At 54.7% G+C, this 16,913-nt stretch overlaps 4 protein-coding genes and 2 non-coding genes across 7 annotated transcripts; 4 read left to right on the top strand and 2 right to left on the bottom strand.

The window, feature by feature from the left end:
* Window positions 1–695: 695 nt before the first annotated feature.
* NDUFB10 (NADH:ubiquinone oxidoreductase subunit B10) lies at window positions 696–3,283 on the top strand. Its single transcript, XM_054589396.1, has 4 exons — window positions 696–974; window positions 2,333–2,471; window positions 2,675–2,814; window positions 3,129–3,283. Exons 1-4 carry the CDS (start codon window positions 827–829, stop codon window positions 3,236–3,238), a joined length of 537 nt encoding a protein of 178 aa, XP_054445371.1. The 5' UTR covers window positions 696–826; the 3' UTR covers window positions 3,239–3,283.
* Window positions 3,284–3,335: 52 nt separating this feature from the next.
* On the bottom strand, window positions 3,336–5,436 carry RPS2 (ribosomal protein S2). The gene is made up of 8 exons (XM_054589395.1): window positions 5,369–5,436; window positions 5,026–5,205; window positions 4,856–4,945; window positions 4,500–4,607; window positions 4,072–4,245; window positions 3,831–3,990; window positions 3,539–3,630; window positions 3,336–3,460 (listed from the first exon to the last, which is right to left on the bottom strand). The coding sequence occupies exons 2-8, from the start codon at window positions 5,200–5,202 to the stop codon at window positions 3,380–3,382; spliced, it is 882 nt and encodes a 293-aa protein (XP_054445370.1). The 5' UTR covers window positions 5,203–5,205; window positions 5,369–5,436; the 3' UTR covers window positions 3,336–3,379.
* Window positions 4,312–4,445, bottom strand: LOC129083939 (small nucleolar RNA SNORA64/SNORA10 family). Its single transcript, XR_008530512.1, has one exon. It is a non-coding gene; the product is annotated as a small nucleolar RNA SNORA64/SNORA10 family (small nucleolar RNA).
* Window positions 5,309–9,009, top strand: RNF151 (ring finger protein 151). The gene is given in 6 exon segments (XM_054589128.1): window positions 5,309–5,342; window positions 5,882–5,928; window positions 7,249–7,317; window positions 7,319–7,482; window positions 7,794–7,890; window positions 8,545–9,009. Coding segments are annotated over 6 exon segments (876 nt in total).
* LOC129083953 (small nucleolar RNA ACA64) lies at window positions 5,683–5,806 on the top strand. Its single transcript, XR_008530524.1, has one exon. It is a non-coding gene; the product is annotated as a small nucleolar RNA ACA64 (small nucleolar RNA).
* Window positions 9,010–10,545: 1,536 nt separating the features above from the next.
* On the top strand, window positions 10,546–16,896 carry TBL3 (transducin beta like 3). 2 transcript variants are annotated; one of them, XM_054589192.1, is made up of 22 exons: window positions 10,546–10,640; window positions 12,108–12,159; window positions 12,242–12,337; window positions 12,425–12,472; window positions 12,588–12,729; window positions 12,825–12,909; window positions 12,998–13,168; window positions 13,252–13,327; window positions 13,417–13,513; window positions 13,593–13,774; window positions 13,864–14,005; window positions 14,085–14,143; window positions 14,229–14,332; window positions 14,853–15,000; window positions 15,100–15,330; window positions 15,403–15,473; window positions 15,562–15,718; window positions 15,801–15,859; window positions 16,134–16,237; window positions 16,345–16,416; window positions 16,493–16,651; window positions 16,750–16,896. In XM_054589192.1, exons 1-22 carry the CDS (start codon window positions 10,600–10,602, stop codon window positions 16,857–16,859), a joined length of 2,406 nt encoding a protein of 801 aa, XP_054445167.1. In that variant the 5' UTR covers window positions 10,546–10,599; the 3' UTR covers window positions 16,860–16,896. The 2 variants fall into 2 exon arrangements, with proteins under 2 accessions (XP_054445167.1, XP_054445166.1); XM_054589191.1 differs by having other exon boundaries at window positions 12,108–12,337.
* The last annotated feature ends 17 nt before the right edge of the window (window positions 16,897–16,913 follow it).

Consider the following 16,913-nt stretch of genomic DNA (forward strand, 5'->3'; position numbering starts at 1 on the left):
TTGCAGACCAATCTTATAATTCTTTGGGTCTGACAGTGTGTGTTTCTAAGAGTTCATGATTTAAAGAATTCGCATTTCTGTGACTCCAAATTCTGTGTGTCCGAAGAATACATGGCTGTATCTCTGGTCCCAGCCTTTAGGCAGAAAGTGACCAGCATTTTCCCTGGTGCCTACTAGAGGCTATGCCAGGAGTGGAGATCACAGAGGACAGCCATCAGGGCTCTAGGCAGTGGAGGTCCTTCGGGGCCACAACAGTGCTCAGGACGAGGATGAAACCATCAGAACTGGACCAGGGCACCCTGAGCCCAGGATAGAAGCCACTTCTCCCTATAAGTGGGAGCTCCGAGGGGCAAGCTCTGCTTCCTGCTCCCCTCCAGGCAGGTCCCCCAAGCCCACTGGCAGGCACAATGGAGTCCAGAGAAGGGCTGTAGGGAATGAGCAATCCAAGAAGGCATCCTGTTTGCTCTACCGTCCTGAATTCTCCAGGAGAGTACAGCTGTGTTCATCTTGTTTCTTGCTGCACTTGGCACAGGCCTACACGCCGTTGGAACTTAATAGTTTCCTTATTCCTCCATCAGTCTCCTTATGAACGCAAGCAAGCACGCGCCGGACTGAGGCTGCAAGTGCAACGCCGTTTCATTTCCACGAGGGGGAGCCCACGCGTGGGCGTGTCGGAAGAACCAGTCCCGTGGTGCCTTGCGGGCGCCTGCCGCTCTGCGCAGGCGCAGCTGCCTTGGGGCGTCCTCTGCTGCGGGCGAACTAGGCCTGGACCAGAGGGGAAGGCCGCGGCTTGCCGTCCGAGAGGGATCCCGCCGTGAGCCGCGCCATGCCGGATAGCTGGGACAAGGACGTATACCCCGAGCCCCCGCGCCGGACGCCGGCGCCCTCCCCGCAGACGTCGCTGCCCAACCCCATCACCTACTTGACGAAGGCATTCGACCTCCTTGTGGACCGGCCTGTGACCCTCGTGAGAGGTACGGGCTCCACTCGGTCTTCGCCGCTGCCCGGTACCCCGGACCCCTTGGCCCTGTCCGGACACCCCGCCGCACCCCGGGCTTCGCCCTCCTATCCCCGGCTGCAACCCGGGGCTCCCACTTGGAGATCTGCGGGCCCTGTCGCGTTCTTAGACCACCCCACTGCACCCCAGGCCTTGCCTCCGGGGTCGCCCCCTCCTCACCAGGACCCCTCAATGCTCTCCCGGCCCCCGCCGCTTGGGGTACTCTCAACGCACTCCCGGTTTCCAACCTCGCTCAAGGATTAGGGGTTATTAGCCTATCGTATTCATGTGTCCTGGGACTTGTTAGACCCCAGTCTCCCAGCACGTTTTGCATCCTGCTTAGTGCACAGTAGCCGTCAGCCAATGGGTGTTGAAATTAAGGGGTTCTCCGCTGATCCTCTACATGCCTCCAAAATGACTGGGGTGGTCAGGCGATGGCTGAGGTCCCCCCAGCCTAGACGTGCTGTGACTTGTCCTTCGTGTGTGCCCAAGTTCCCCCATCTCTGGTTCAAACCAGATGAGTGTTTAAAACTGTTGCCCAGTTTGTGGTTCAGCCAGCCTCATGGGGTGGCAGCAAGAGTATACTCTGCTCTCAGTCAGTAGTGTGCCTGGCCACCCATCCATGTTTTTAACTAACGTCATTCATTCAGCAAAACCTTTGGGATGCATAGTGTTCTGGTGGCTCTTTTGTTAGGGAGGATAAAAAGTCAGTAAACCAGACTCCCAAGGTCTGGAAAAGATGCTGCAATGGGCCCATCCCCTCTTTTTTGTTACAATTTTTTTTAACACTTTTTTTTATTGTTGTTCAAGTACAGTTGTCTCCATTTACCTGCCTCCACTTTCCCCTGCCCCACCCACCCCCATTGTTGCAATGTTTTAGAAAGTGTTTTACACGTCTGTGTTTCACTAGGTCCAACTTAATTTTCCTGTGGGGAAGTTTAGGCCAGGTCAGCAACTGGGACTAGAATCCCTGCTGGTGGCCTCTGCCTAAAAGGAGGGGTATCCGTGGTGGGAGTTGGCTGGCAGGTAGAGTGTAGCAGACTGGGCTTGCAGAGCCTGGATTCTAATGAATGCTGCCTTCCCTCTGTACCTCTGTAAACAAGAACCTGCCCCGTAGGTTCTTGTGGGGACACAGTAAACCTTGACATTGCTATTTGTAGCTGTCTTTCCCAGGGCTCCAGCCCACCGGAGTCCACTTGCCAGTCTTCATGCAAGTTCAGAACATATGGGAAATCTGCCCCTCCCATGGCTTATGAAAAATAAAGCTAAGAGTCCATCTAAACTATGACCTTTCCAAACCAATGGGCCTTTGAATCTGGGGTTTTCTCTCTGCAGAGTTTATAGAACGGCAGCATGCGAAGAACAAGTATTACTACTACCACCGGGAGTTCCGCCGAGTGCCAGACATCACCGAGTGCCAGGAACATGATATCCTGTGCATGTTTGAAGCAGAAATGCAATGGAGAAGAGACTAGTATGTTTTGCCCTTGGTTGGGGAATACTGAGCCCTGCACAGTGGCTGTATCATGTTGAGCCATCATTCCCTGGGGATGCCATAGGATGATCAGCCACGATCTTGGGAGTGGAGGGGCCAGGCTACTCCTGCTTTCCTTCTACTCCTTGGGTACAGGAAAAGAATTCCTTGTAGACCACCTTTTTTGTTCCTTTTTCTTTCAGCAAAGTTGACCAAGAAATTGTCAACATTATTCAGGAAAGGCTGAAGGCGTGTCAGCAGAGGGAAGGTGAGAGCTACAGGCAGAACTGTGCCAAGGAGGTAGAACAGTTCTCCCAGGTGACCAAGGCTTATCAGGACCGCTGTAAGTGAGCCTCCCCCAAGCCTGACCCCTCCTGCTTTCTTGCTAGCCACCTCCCCCACCCTCTCTATATTCCAGTCTCCACAGCTGTGTAAAGTTGCTTAGAGTGGTTTTCAAATGTACCTGTGATAGTTTCTACAAATACTGCCCAACCTTAATTAGGTCAGCCTTGCAAGGTATAAGAAAATGAACACTGCCTCAGGTTCCCTTTCTGCTCAATTCCTATCTTGGCTGCTTGACTTTCCTTTCTGTAATGATCTCTTTTCTCATCATGGGAGAAATGGTCCATGACTCCCCTCCCCCGCTTCTTTCCCCAGATCATGACTTGGGGGCCCACTATTCTGCCAGAAAGTGCCTGGCGAAACAGAAGCAAAGGATGCTTGCAGAGAGAAAAGCTGCTAAAGAGGCTGCTGCTGCTACTGCCTGAGTCCCTCTCACATAACTCACTGTTAAATAAAGAGTACTGAAACTTGTTTCTGGTGTCACCTTCAACACTCAACTTTGACAAACCAATAGAAGACGACTTATTATCAACAGGCTTAATTTACTTTATTTTCCTTGTATAAAATTATGTAGTGGCCACAGCTGGAGCCTGGGTCCTCTGCACAGAAACTCTGGTGTGGGTCTTCACAAGATGGTCAGTAAATTCCTAGAAAAACAAACAAGGCTTTAGCTGTAGTCACACACTTCACTTTCCCAGGTTAATGATGTGATGGGCAAGCAATACCTGATAGGGAGACTTGGTGAACACAGTCTCTTTCCAGAGGTCTGGGGTGAGATAGCTGTAGGTCTTAGAGATGGCATCAAAGGTGGCTTTGGCTAGAAAAGGAAAGAGGGTTAGTGAATTCACCTAAAATAAGACCACAGGTGTAGGCAAAAGCTGCCTGGCTCCTAGGAAGCTAAGACCACTTTGGGCCTGTCTCCTGTGTATTTAGGGCCTTCCTCTGAAAACACACCACGTCCCACCCAGATTGATTCAATAGTGCTGAGGCGCCATATCCCATGTGTATGCCACCTACCAAAGTTGCCCAGGGTAGCAGTGCAGCCCCTGGCTGAAGTGTAGCAGTCATCAATACCAGCCATCATCAGCAGCTTTTTGGGTACAGGGGCTGAGACGATGCCAGTGCCCCTGGGTGCAGGGATGAGGCGCACCAGCACAGAGCCACAGCGGCCGGTCACCTGGAAGGGTTGAGGAGTCAAAAACAGGGCAGGAGGAAGCCTACCACTGAAGACCCTATCAGTCACCACCACCCAACCTACCTTACAAGGGACGGTGTGGGGCTTGCCAATCTTGTTCCCCCAGTAGCCTCGCCGCACAGGAACAATAGAGAGCTTGGCCAGGATGATAGCCCCACGGATGGCAGTGGCTACTTCCTTTGAGCACTTAACACCCAGACCAACGTGTCCATTGTAGTCCCCAATGGCGACAAATGCCTATGAAGAGACTAAAGTGGCTGGTGGTCCACTGCCCTGCACAGCATCACTACCCACACTCTTTGGGTCTGTTGCGCCCCTCCAGGAAAGAATGACCACTGATAGGCCAACCTGAGGTCCTGAGGAGATCCTTTCTCTCTCTCCCCATTACGAAAGTCACACATGTACAACAAAGTGTAACTATGCAGAGCTGAGAGAGTTTCACAAAGCCCCTTGGCAAATACAGCCAGGAAAACACAAGATAGCTGGCATACCTTGAACCGGGTCCTCTGACCTGCCCGTGTCTGCTTTTGCACGGGCATAATCTTCAAAACTTCATCCTTGAGGGATGCCCCCAAGAAAAAATCAATGATCTCAGATTCCTGCAAAAAACAGGATGTGACAAATGTTTAAAATACAAATAGTCGTCAGAGACAATCTGGCTTCCTAGCAGAACCGGTATTCCAGTTCATTCTTTTCTCTCCAGGTTGATAATCCACACACTCACAACCTCAAAGAATGCCCTGAACCTCTTAACAGATCTCATTCCCGCACCCCAGGCCAAATGAGACTCCATAGGGCTGCACCTGCCCCACGCCCCAACAAAGGAAAAATGAACCCAACACGCTACCTTGATGGGCAGAGAAAAGAGATAAATCTCTTCCAGGGACTTGATTTTCATGTCCTTGACCAGACGGCCCAACTTGGTGACGGGGATCCACTAGGAGGAAAAAGCGTCGATGAGGGCAGACTGCCCGGAGCCATCCAGGCGCCCATCTCGCGCACATGCCCGAGACCTACCTCCTTGTCCTCGGCCTTGCCTCCGCGAGCTCCACGGCCTCGGCCTCGACCCCGACCCCTGCCGCGACCTCGGCCCCGGATGCCGCTACCAAATCCTCCACGGAAGCCGCCGCGGCCTCCCATTCCAGGGCCCCCGGGGCCCCCGGGGCCTCCCGCAGCACCGGCGTCATCCGCCATTTGCTGAAGAGGATGACAAAAAAAAAAGAACCCAGTCAGTGAGACCCCGGCACTCGCGTTCACCTGGACTGGGGCTCCTGCCCGCGACTGAGACTACGCCAGCGCGATGTCCGCGGATTCCCGCCGGGGAGACCCTCAGGGTACACAAACACAAAGAGACACCTACGTGTTTCCTGGGCAATAAAAGAGCAAAGAGCCTGCGACCAGAGTTTTTATACGGCGCCAAGTGCCGCGAGACCTAGACTGCACCGCCCTGATCGCGAGTGGGCCAAGGGCCTATAAGACTCCCTGTGATTGGCTTCGTGGGACCCCGCCCCCGCCCTATGCGGCGTGCGCCTGCGCGGGTCCGCGGCCCCGGAATCTGTGTGATCGCAGAGTGCTATAAATGGTGGCGCCGTCGAGACCGCGTGTTTTGGTGCTGCAGGTAGGTCAGTTTGTCTGTTACTTTACGTGTTGGCGGGTGGTGCTCGGGAGATCGGCGTTGGTTGAAAATCACCTGCGGTTTTGTTCGTGACCGTGGGTGAGATTCGGCGCCCAGAGTCACCGGGGGCCTCAGCTCACCGCCCACTGTGTGTGGGGAGGTGAAACCCAGGCCCCGACATGCGTCGCGGCTCTGGCTCGCGGTGCTGCTGCTCCCGTGCTCTCGTGTGAGATCCCTGACCCCATTTTCTCTCCGCAGGACGCCTGGATGCCCCAAGCCTGAAGCTGACTGCGAGGATCGTGGGGGTAGGGGGAGCTCGGTTTTTCTCATCTTTCAATAAAGCTGTTGGTCTAACTCGTGCGTATGGGTCTTTGTTCCCCTGCCCGTCAGCTGGGAAGATGTATCTGTTGACGCTGGGATCAGTGTGCGCTATGAGAGGGAGAGCAGCGTAGGACACCTTTTTCTCCTGGGTAGGCCTATTATGCTTTGGGTGCCACACAGGGCGTGTCCAAGTTTGACTGTTGATTCCTAAGGTCTCACACCCTGTACCTTCCTCATCAGCAGATACAGTAATTTGAGCTTGATGGGAGTCAGCCTGAGCCTGCTAATTAATAGAAAGGTAGGAAAGTAAAATTCACAGTTCCAGCACTGGCTCTCTGATGCACGCAGGGCATGGTTAGGGTCTTTAGAATTTGAGGGGCTCACCACTCAGCAGCACAGAAATGCACTTCTTTGTTCTTTACATGTGGGAACTTGTTGGTTTCTCAGGTTGGAATTGATTTCCCCAAGCTCTTCTAATAGGTCTGCCTGCATGACCGGAGCCTACCTATTCTGGGAGGCTTTCCCACAGACTAGCTCTTAGAGTATAGCAGGTTGCGTGGGCATTTGTCCTCATTTCCCTGGTCTGTACCCTGGAGCACTATGGGTCTTAGATCCTAAAGCCCCTGAGGTCTTGGAAATCTAGCCACCTGAGCAATGCTATTTTGTTAAAGGAAAGGTGAACAATCCCTGCGTTCTTACTGAAGCCTCAGTCTTGGGGAAACTGCCCCCAGAAGCTTGGTTCCTGGCCTGGTGCTGCTTGGGGATCAGCTGTCAGCCACCATCAAGGCAGGGACTTCAGGGATCTGTCCCAGGTCTGGGCTACCCTGTCCCTCATCTGTGAGCCTTCAGAGAAGGGAGCAAGAACCAGGTGGTGCAGGGTCCCAGCAGGCCCTAGACCAGGCTGTGATTGGCCTGAGTTGGACAATGCCACTGTGATGTCGGCCCACACCCCCTGTGAAATAGAGGCTCCTTGGCCCCAAGGGTCAGGAGCTGCTGTCCAGACACAGATCATGGTAAGCCCCAAATACTCTTGCCTCCGGCCCTTAAATTGGTGCCTACCTCCAGAGACTTGCCCAGAGCTGGACCCCAATTCTCACAACTAAGGGTGGGCAGTGGGTTACAAACTCCCAAATAGTACAAGGAAAACTTTCAGAAGGTTCTGACAAAAAGTAGCTCCAGGCCAAGGCCAACTTCTCCAGCTGGGGATTAATAATCAAGGGTTTCAACGTTCACAGTTGCCCCCTCAAAATGGGTGCTGACCCACACCCCCACTTGGGGCTCTCATGTGGCCCACCTCTCCAAAGCTTGCTGGGGTCTCCTGGGCATATGGAATGGATGGGTGACCAGATTCTGGTCCCAGCCAGGCCTTGACACTTGGCATGGCCTTTGCAGAGTGGCGGGTATGATCTCAACCTCTTCACCAGCCCTCCCGATAGCAACTTTCTGTGTTCTGTCTGCCATGGGGTTCTCAAGAGGCCAGTGAGATTGCCATGCAGCCACATCTTCTGCAAGAAGTGCATCCTCCGGTGGCTAGCCAGGTGCCATTAGGTTCCCAAGAGGCTGGGAAGGCAGGGTGGGGACGAGGGCCATTTCTGTAACCCAGGACAGTGAGGAAGGTCTGCAAAGCACTAAATCATCATGGCCATAAGATTCAGCTGCTAATTCTTTGGGACACTGAAATAATGTGGGTCCCCTAACCCTGTGGTATATGAAGCCCCTGGTCCAGACCTCAGAGCTGAGATCTCCCTATAAAGCCCTCTCATGCTTCTTCCAGCTAGAGAAGAGGGACAAACATGTTTCTGCCACTAGCTCCCTTCCCAATCTTAACTCACCCACTCATGCCTCCTAGGGAAAAGACCTGTCCGTGCTGCAGAAAGGAGGTGAAACGTAAAAAGATGGTCCATGTGAATAAACTCCGAAAGACCATTGGTCGCCTGGAAGTTAAGGTAGCTCAAAGTACCACTGTCACTAACCTCCTTACCCCACTTGGGGGGTGGAGCAGAGCCAGGAGAGGGGCAAAGAGAATCCTATCCTCAGAGAGAGCTGAGGGTTTCTGTTTCAGCAACACAGACTGCAGACTTGGGGTCATCACACCTGGCTGAGTAGTCTCATCTCTACCACTTACTTGCTGTGTGACTTTGGGCAAGTTACATAACCTCTCTGAACCCCCGGGACCTCAAATGTAAAATGGGGATCATAGAATAGAAAATGTTTAGAGAATGATGTGCCTTCCATGCTGGCCATTAGTTCTCCAGCCCCCTAATTTTATACATGGGAAAACAGGTTTAAAAAAAAAAAGGGCCTGGCATACATACAACTCCCACTAGAGCAACCCAGCCATGTACCTCCCTGTTTTCCAAGCCTCAGGCCCTGGCCCCTCCTCTCAGAGATCTAGATTCTTCCTACCTCCAAGCATTTGTCCAATTGTTTCCCCTCTCTCTACTTCTTTGGTGTCATAAGAGCTTGGGAAGCTTCCAGTTACCTCCCTGGCTCCTAGTCAGTGGAATGTCATGGATGGGCGATTTTTGGGGGGTGGGCAGCTCATAGGCTACCAATGCCCGACCTGGTTTGGCTCACACAATGCTCTCCCCCACCCCCAGTGCAAGAACGCCGAAGCTGGCTGCTTGGTGACATGCCCCCTGGCGCATCGCAAGGGGCACCAGAACTCATGCCCTTTTGAGCTAATGGCTTGCCCCAACGAGGGATGCATGGCGCGGATGCCGCATGAGGCCTTGGCCGAGCACCAGCAGCACTGCCAGCATGGTACCCAGCAGCATTGCCCCCTAGGCTGCGGGGCCACCCTGGACCCGGCAGAGCATGTACGCCGTAACTGCCACGGTGAGCTGCGCGAGGCCTGGGGTCAGTACCAGGAGCGCAGCCGGACCCTGGTGCTATGCCTGCTACGGCGCGTGCGCAAGGTGCACCACACTACCAACCTCCTCTGCCAGCAGTTGGCCCAGCTAGGAGACTTCCTGGAAGACGACACACTGCTTGTCAGCGTACAGCAGGAGGATGCGGAGGCAACCCCAGAAGGCAGCACTGGGGCTGAGATGTGGAGGGTCTAGGACCAAAGTACCTTGTAAATTGAGGGGTAAATAAACGCGAGCCCTAAGCTGGCTCGCTCTGCTCCGCAGTCTCTTTACTTGCTGTCCCCTACCTCTCCAGGCACCCCACAGGGACACGTTGGCCTCTCTTCCTGGACCTCTCCAGAGTTCTGTATTCCCTGCCCAAAGGCTCTTCCCTTGCTCTCATTTGTCTGGCTTCTTTCCACTCAAATGAATGTCTCCTTGCAAAGGTTCTTTTCTTTTCCCCCAGGTTTCTTCCAAGTTACTTTCTACTAATCTGCTTACCAGCTTCATAGCCAGTAGCACAAATAGCTCAAAATCCAGAACTCGGAGTAAAAGCCAACTCATCACAAGGACTCAAAAGGAGCCCCATTACCCTTGACCTCCTCCCTTATATTCTCCTTCCTACTCACTCCCTGAGGCTACAGGGAGTTTTGTTGCTCCTCCTAGCTCCAGGCCTGTGTATTGGCTGTTCCTTATCATGAAGCAGTTTTCCCTAGATAACCACAGGGCTCCCTTCTTCACCTACTCCAGGTTTTTGCTCAAGTTTCACCTTATCCATGAAGCCTCCTCCACCATCCCATTTATAATTGCACTCCCTAAGTTCCACTCCAACCCTGGCCAATTCTTTCCCCAGCACTAATCATTTAAATATCACGATTATTCCTTGCCCTGCTGCCCAGTCCCCACCCTACTGGCACATGAACTACCCAAAAGCACGGTTTTTTGTTTTCTTCTCTAGTGTTTTCCAACTGCCTAGAACAGTGCTTTGCTCACATAATATGCTCAAACATTTAAACAACTCTGACATTACCTGATTTACTCATTTACCTGTGTTCTCATACCAGGCCGTAAACCCCTAAGGCACGGCTTATTTCAAGACTTCATGTACTGCCCTGGCTGGTGTGGCTCAGTGGATTGAGTGCCAGCCTGTGAACCAAAGGCTCTCCAGTTCGATTCCCAGTCAGGGCACATGCCTGGGTTGTGGGCCAGGTCCTTGGTGGGGGGCACATGAGAGGCAACCACATACTGATGTTTCTCCTTTCTCCTTCCCTTACCCTCTCTCTAAAAATGAATCCATAAAATCTTAAAAACAACAACAACAACAACAAAAAAAACTCTATCTACTCTCCCACGCATTCACTTCAAATTCCAGAATGCTAAGGGGACACGATCCTTGGGATTACTTTAGTACACATTTCCTACCCATGCCTTTTTAAATTTCCATTAAAAAGCCAAATATACAGATGACGTATTCTAGAATTGCACACCTGAAGCCTATATAACTTCATTAACCAATGTCACCTCAATAAATTCAATTTAAAAAAATTTTTAAAAAAAACTCCAGATAGCTTCGAACCAGTCCCCTGCCATTCCAACCCATAGTACACCCCAACCTCCAGGCCAGAAATGTCTCCTCCAGCTTCCGCGTTCTGACGCCGCGGCCACTGCCCAAAGCAAAGATGGCGCCACTGGCAGGGTGTTAATGACGTTACAGTAGAGGAGAGCAGTGACGCCATCGAAGCGCGCGGGCAGTGCAGAGTGGCACACAGGTCTCCCTCACGCGGCGGCGACAGCAGCGGCAACAGCATGGAAGATGCCGCGGCCGGAGTGGGCCGCTTCAAGGCCAAGTGAGCTGGGGTGCTGGGGCTGTGAGCGGGAACCGGGTTCGCAGCAGGAGGTAGCGAAGGCGCCTGCCATGGACCGCATGTTCTTTCGGGTTTGGAGAGGCGGTAGGGATTGTGTACGGACCGGCCTGGGGTCGTGGAGGCTACAGCATTATAAGGTGGGCGAGCCAGCAATGACTGCCCTTGAGGGGGCGTTCACTGGAGCCCAGTTGGGCGTAGTCACCGTAAGTTACTTAAACTAGTAAGAGCCGGTTTGGGGAGTGGGGACTAGAGATCCCAGAGAAGGAAGAAGGGACGGATTGAGCACAAGTGGAGGCTGGTCCTGGACGAAAGCGGGAGGTAACGAAGAACGACCCCTCGGGCAGGCGGCCGGGAATTTTCACCTGCTGTCCCTCTTCCCCAGGAAGCAGGGAAAGAGGTCAGGGGATGGGCCGAAAGCCCTGAATCCTCTGGTTAGTCCCCAAACCTGTGCTGAGCATCTAAATGCTTAATGTCCTGAAAGGAACAGACTCAGCCCCACTGTGTGGAGTGCAGTCTTACGGGATGATTGTATTAAACAAGTCCTTTTCATCAGTGGCTGTGACAAGCACTAGCAAAAAGAAGCCCTGGTGGGTAGTCGACTGGGTTCAGGAGTCAGAGGTTTTGTTTCATCTTGGCAATAACCCCTAGTGGGGTTAGTCAGGTGCCACTGAAAACTGGAAAGAGAGATCCAGGCCACGTATGGGGAACAGCGTGTTTGAAATAGGAGAGGTCAGCAGTGGCCCCTTCTGGCAGTATCTTGGAAACAAGGAGAGGAGAGGATTTTAAGGCATGGTGGTGACATAAAAAATAGAGTTAATTATGACTGAACTTAAAAGTGATGTCATCTTAATACTGAGAGGTAAAAAAAAAATAGAGTTAAGTTCTAACTGGCCTTTTTGGCATCACGGTTTGAAGAGAGTAGGTAGGGGCCTGGTGAAGAGGCTGGAGCAGCTCTCCAGATGGAACGGTGCAATGAACAAGACCAGCGTGAAGGCGGCGGAGAAGAGAATAGGGCTGCTTGGGGTCTGAGATGCAGGCCAGGCTGGTGATGGGGGAAGGAGTAAGGGTTGGGAAGGGGTTAATACTTGGACCTCAGAGATGAAGATGTTGAGCATGTTTCTGGGGGCTGGTACCCTGACCCAGCCTCCCATGGCCAGCAGGGGGCCCCAAGCCCTAGCCTGATCTGCACTGGGGAATCTCTGGAATGACTAGGCTGTGGGACTGCATGTGCTGTTGTGGTACCCTCTGGGGATCACCGACCAGCTCTGGGTCTCAGGTATTCCCTGACAAGGGGATACCAACACCCACCTCGCAACAGTAAAAAGAACTCAACCACCACTACCACCCCATCCCTACTACTGTCTAGGGACTTAAGGGCACCCAGCACAGAGCTTAGCACTGGGGACCAAGGGGCGGGTGACTCACTCTTTCCCTCTGTCCTCTCTCCAGCTATGCTGTGGAGCGCAAGATCGAACCTTTCTACAAGGGCGGGAAGGTGCAGGTACCAGCCCAGGGAGGGGCAGAGTGGTGGGGGGCAGGCAGGGACTGCAGTGTTACCTTGGCTGAGACCCCTCTGTCACCAGCTGGACCAGACGGGGCAGCACCTTTTCTGTGTGTGTGGTACCAAAGTCAACATCCTGGATGTGGCCTCAGGGACCATTCTGCAGAGCCTGGAGCAGGTGAGGACGGGGAGAGCCAGGGTTAGGGACTAGTGTAGAAAGGTAGCCTAGTCTCATGGTACTCTTTGTGCCCACTCTCACCCCTAGGAGGACCAGGAGGACATTACTGCCTTTGATCTCAGCCCTGACGATGAGGTATGTGGGGCAGGAACAGGAGGTGGGCTCCAGTACTTCCCAGCCAAACTTTGAGTCTGAGGATGGGTGGCCATGTCTCTATCCCCGACTCAAGCTGAACTGCACCCTCCCCCAGGTGCTAGTAACAGCCAGCCGGGCACTGCTGCTGACTCACTGGGCCTGGAGAGAAGGTAGTGTCATCCGCCTGTGGAAAGCAATACACACAGCTCCTGTGGTCACCATGGCCTTTGACCCCACCTCCACACTACTAGCCACAGGTAGGGCCCCAGGTGGGTGGGTGGGCCAGCTGGCGGGCACATGGGCAGGGAGCTGTGGGCACACCAGTCCCCTGACCTCAAACACATTTCCACAGGCGGCTGCGATGGGGCTGTGCGTGTTTGGGACATCGTGCGGCACTACGGGACACACCACTTTCGGGGTTCTCCAGGTGTTGTGCAGTGAGTAGGGGCAGCAGAAACTGGCTGAGTAGGGCATCACACTGGGGTGGCACAGCTCACCTGCCCACCCCCCCTGACTCGCCTGCAGTTTGGTGGCCTTCCACCCGGACCCAGCGCGCCTGCTGCTCTTCTCCTCAGCCACAGACGCCGCCATCCGCATATGGTCACTGCAAGACCAGTCATGTCTGGCTGTACTGACTGCCCACTACAGTGCTGTCACCTCACTGACCTTTAGTGTTGATGGCCACACCATGCTCAGGTCAGCAGCCAGCTACCCAGGCCTTAGCAGGCAGGGCAGGGCCCTGGCTGAGACTTGGGAACTGAGGTGGCTGTTTCCCCCAGCTCGGGCCGGGACAAGATCTGCATTGTCTGGGACCTGCGGAGCCACCAGGCCCTGAGGACTGTCCCAGTGTTTGAGGTAGGGGCACCAGGGGAATCAGGGCCAGTGAGTGGGACAGGGGTGGGGGTGGGGGTGGGGTTGCCACCTCTGAACCTGTTCCTCCTCAGAGTGTGGAGGCCGCAGTGCTGTTGCCAGAGGAACTGGCACCCGAGCTGGGTGTGAAGTCCACAGGAGGCCTGTACTTCCTGACAGCTGGCAACCAAGGTGTGTGGGCCAGGGCAGGCAGCAGGGGCTGGGGATGGCCCAGGGACTGTGAGTCCCAGCAGCCTCTGTCCCTGCACAGGCACTCTGCGTGTGTGGGAGGCAGCCTCTGGGCAATGTGTACACACACAACAGCAGATGTCAGGCCCTGGGCGGGAGCTGACTCACTGCACCTTGGTACGAGCTGCTGGTCTGCTGCTTAGTGTCACTGCCGACCACAACCTTCTGCTCTACGAAGCACACTCCCTGCAGCTGAAGAAACAGGTGAGCACTGTCCCACCTCTCAACCCATAGCCTGGAAACGCTGGCCCTTTTTTCACTCAGGCCCTGGCTTGTGTCTTTCTACCTTGCAGTTTGCTGGCTACAGTGAGGAGGTGTTGGATGTTCGGTTCCTTGGGCCCAAGGACTCCCACATTGTTGTGGCCTCCAATAGCCCCTGTCTAAAAGTATTTGAGCTACAGACGTCAGCCTGCCAGATTCTTCATGGCCACACAGGTGAGGGTACCAGGCTGATGCCCCCAGCAGCCTTTTCTCTTAATTGATATCTGACCATTTTCCCTCGCCTTTCTCCCAGACATTGTCCTGGCCTTGGATGTGTTTCGGAAGGGGTGGCTCTTTGCCAGCTGTGCCAAGGTGAGGTGCCCCAAGAGGTGTGGAGTTATGGGTCCCCAGTGGGAAAGCCTGGCCCAGCCTCTGTCTTCACACCTCTTGTCCCCAGGACCAAAGCATTCGTGTCTGGAGGATGAACAAGGCTGGTGAGGTGACCTGTGTGGCTCAGGGCTCTGGGCACACACACAGCGTGGGCACCATCTGCTGCTCTAGGTAATGGACCAGGGCTGAGGTCCAAAGTGTCACAGAGGTGGAGGAGTTCCAGCTCAGGCAGATGGAGAGGAGAGGATGGTGTCTTTGACCTTGCTCTTTGAAGCTTCAGCATAGAGATCTAGAATAAGGAACAGGGACCAGGGGTACCCCAGGTGCCAGTGTTGGAGGAGGGTTCCTCTGTAGTGGCCTTGGGGTTGGGTGGATAAAAGGAGCAGAGTGTTGCGGAAGAGGGAATGGCACTGAACAAGGTCCAGGTGAAGTTGCTCCCTGCATTTAGGGCTAGGAGTCCTATTATTGGGACTAAGTCGCCTGGTGTAGTGGTACCAAGAGTGGGCATTGTGGGCTTAAATCCAGGCAAGTGGTCCCAGAGGTGTGTTTGGGTGACTCGAGGCCATCTCCCTTCTGGGACAGCCCCTCTAGTCTGGACCATGGTCCTGCATGCCTGAATTGTGGTGCATTGGTGGACAGGGCTACTAAGGGCTCAACAGGTGTCTCCCCCTTTCCCCCAATTGGGTCTTAGGCTGAAGGAGAACTTCCTGGTGACGGGTAGCCAGGACTGCACTGTGAAGCTGTGGCCCTTCCCCAAAGCCCTGCTGTCTAAGAGCACAGCTCCAGACAGTGGCCCTGTCCTCCTACAGGCCCAGACCACACAACGCTGCCATGACAAGGTGACCACACATTCAGTACACCAGGGTGGCAGGGTGGCAGTGTGGCAGGGCCCTTACTGGGATAGGGGTAGTTGAGCTGCCTCCTGTTCTCATCACCAGGACATCAATAGTGTAGCTGTTGCCCCCAATGACAAGCTGCTGGCCACAGGCTCGCAGGACCGCACGGCCAAGCTCTGGGCCCTGCCTCAGTGCCACCTGCTGGGCGTCTTCTCAGGCCACCGGCGTGGGCTCTGGTGTGTCCAGTTCTCACCCATGGACCAGGTGCTGGCCACTGCCTCAGCTGATGGCACCATCAAGCTCTGGGCATTGCACGACTTCAGCTGCCTTAAGGTAAGCTGCCCCCACCCCAGGCCGGGCCCGCGCCTGCTGCCATCTCATGCCTTCCCTGTCTCAACCCTGCAGACGTTCGAGGGGCACGATGCTTCTGTGTTGAAGGTGGCCTTTGTGAGCCGTGGTACACAGCTGCTGTCCAGGTGAGTGGACTGGGGACAGGGCAGGGGTTGCTGTGGTGAGTTGGGGGATGGGCCCCAGTGCTGAGCCCCATCCCCATCCCAAACCCAGTGGCTCTGATGGGCTTGTGAAGCTCTGGACCATCAAGAACAATGAGTGTGTGAGAACACTGGACGCCCATCAGGACAAGGTCTGGGGGCTGCACTGCAGCCAGCTGGATGACCGTGCTCTTACTGGTGCCAGCGACTCCTGTGTCATCCTCTGGAAGGTGTGTGGGTTTAGGTGGGGTGGGCACGGAACGCAGTGGGCAGGGCAGTGTGGCGTCCCTTTCTTACCTAGTCTGACCCCAGGATGTTACCGAGGAGGAGCAGGCAGAGGAGCGGGCCAAGCAGGAGGAGCAGATGATTAAGTAAGTCTGAAGGGTCCCCACCCAGCTTCTTTTGAGTGCCACAATGTGTCTGGCACTTGCCATGCATCAGCATCATCCCGTCCCATCTGGGTGGGGTATGTTAGCATCACCCCTGCCTAATGGAATGGGGTGTCTGAAGCTCGGGGTAGTGACACAGCTCTCACTGTCAGTGGGAGCTCAGGTCTGGTTTGCTGACTCCTTAGCCAGCCCCCTGATGGCTCTGCCTTCAGGCTCAGTCCTGTGGCCCTGTCCTCCTCTTTTCTTCCCCTGCCAGGCAGCAAGAACTGGACAACTTGCTCCAGGAGAAGCGGTACCTTCGGGCGCTGGGCCTGGCCATCTCCCTAGACCGGCCCCATACTGTGCTGACTGTTATCCAGGGTCAGTGCTGTGGACCTGACAGGTGGCAGTGGCAGTTGGGTGGGGGTGGGGGGGTCCTCTCAGGTCTGACCTCTTTCCTAGTCTTACCTTCCCTCCTCCTCCTGCAGCCATCCGGAGGGACCCCGAGGCCAGTGAGAAGCTGGAAGCCACAGTGCTCCGACTACGGCGAGACCAGAAAGGTTCGGGGTGGGCGGATAGAGGCCGGTATGGCTGGCTTGGCCAGGAGGTAGATCTGACCATCCCCATCACTCGCAGAGGCCTTGCTGCACTTCTGCGTCACATGGAACACCAACTCACGGCATTGCCATGAAGCCCAGGCTGTGCTGGGTGTGCTCCTGAAACACGAAGCCCCGGAAGAGCTGCTGGCCTACGAGGGTGTGCGAGCCTCACTTGAGGCCCTGCTGCCCTACACTGGTACATGGACATGGCCCCGGGTTGCGGGGGGGGCGGGGGCAGGAGTGGCCCAGCCAGACTTTGTGGACCCCCTGACAGCCTCTGTCATCCACCCCTAGAGCGGCACTTTCAGCGGCTCAACCGGACCCTGCAAGCAGCCACCTTTCTAGACTTCCTGTGGCACAACATGAAGCTGCCCACCCTCCCTGCAGCCTCCTCTGCCCTCTAAAACATATTTTTCTATCCCACCTTCCTGTGTCTGTCTGGGTTTTGTCTCATCCCA

The sequence above is a fragment of the Pteronotus mesoamericanus genome, unplaced genomic scaffold, assembly GCF_021234165.1.
Source record: "Pteronotus mesoamericanus isolate MK-2021 breed Mesoamerican mustached bat unplaced genomic scaffold, CSHL_Meso_final scaffold_167, whole genome shotgun sequence".
Lineage (NCBI taxonomy): Eukaryota > Metazoa > Chordata > Mammalia > Chiroptera > Mormoopidae > Pteronotus > Pteronotus mesoamericanus.

Coding starts and splice junctions, on each gene's coding strand:
- TBL3 (XM_054589191.1), top strand. CDS start 10,607: ATGCCGCGGCCGGAGTGGGCCGCTTCAAGGCCAA. Junction 12,730..12,824: donor CTCCACACTACTAGCCACAG/GTAGGGCCCCAG, acceptor ACATTTCCACAG/GCGGCTGCGATGGGGCTGTG. Junction 16,238..16,344: donor TGTGCTGACTGTTATCCAGG/GTCAGTGCTGTG, acceptor CTCCTCCTGCAG/CCATCCGGAGGGACCCCGAG.
- NDUFB10 (XM_054589396.1), top strand. CDS start 827: ATGCCGGATAGCTGGGACAAGGACGTATACCCCGAGCCCCCGCGCCGG. Junction 975..2,332: donor GCCTGTGACCCTCGTGAGAG/GTACGGGCTCCA, acceptor TTCTCTCTGCAG/AGTTTATAGAACGGCAGCAT. Junction 2,472..2,674: donor ATGCAATGGAGAAGAGACTA/GTATGTTTTGCC, acceptor TTTTTCTTTCAG/CAAAGTTGACCAAGAAATTG.
- RPS2 (XM_054589395.1), bottom strand. CDS start 5,202: ATGGCGGATGACGCCGGTGCTGCGGGAGGCCCCGGGGGCCCCGGGGGC. Junction 4,246..4,499: donor GTCAGAGGACCCGGTTCAAG/GTATGCCAGCTA, acceptor GTCTCTTCATAG/GCATTTGTCGCCATTGGGGA. Junction 3,631..3,830: donor TGCTACCCTGGGCAACTTTG/GTAGGTGGCATA, acceptor TTCCTTTTCTAG/CCAAAGCCACCTTTGATGCC.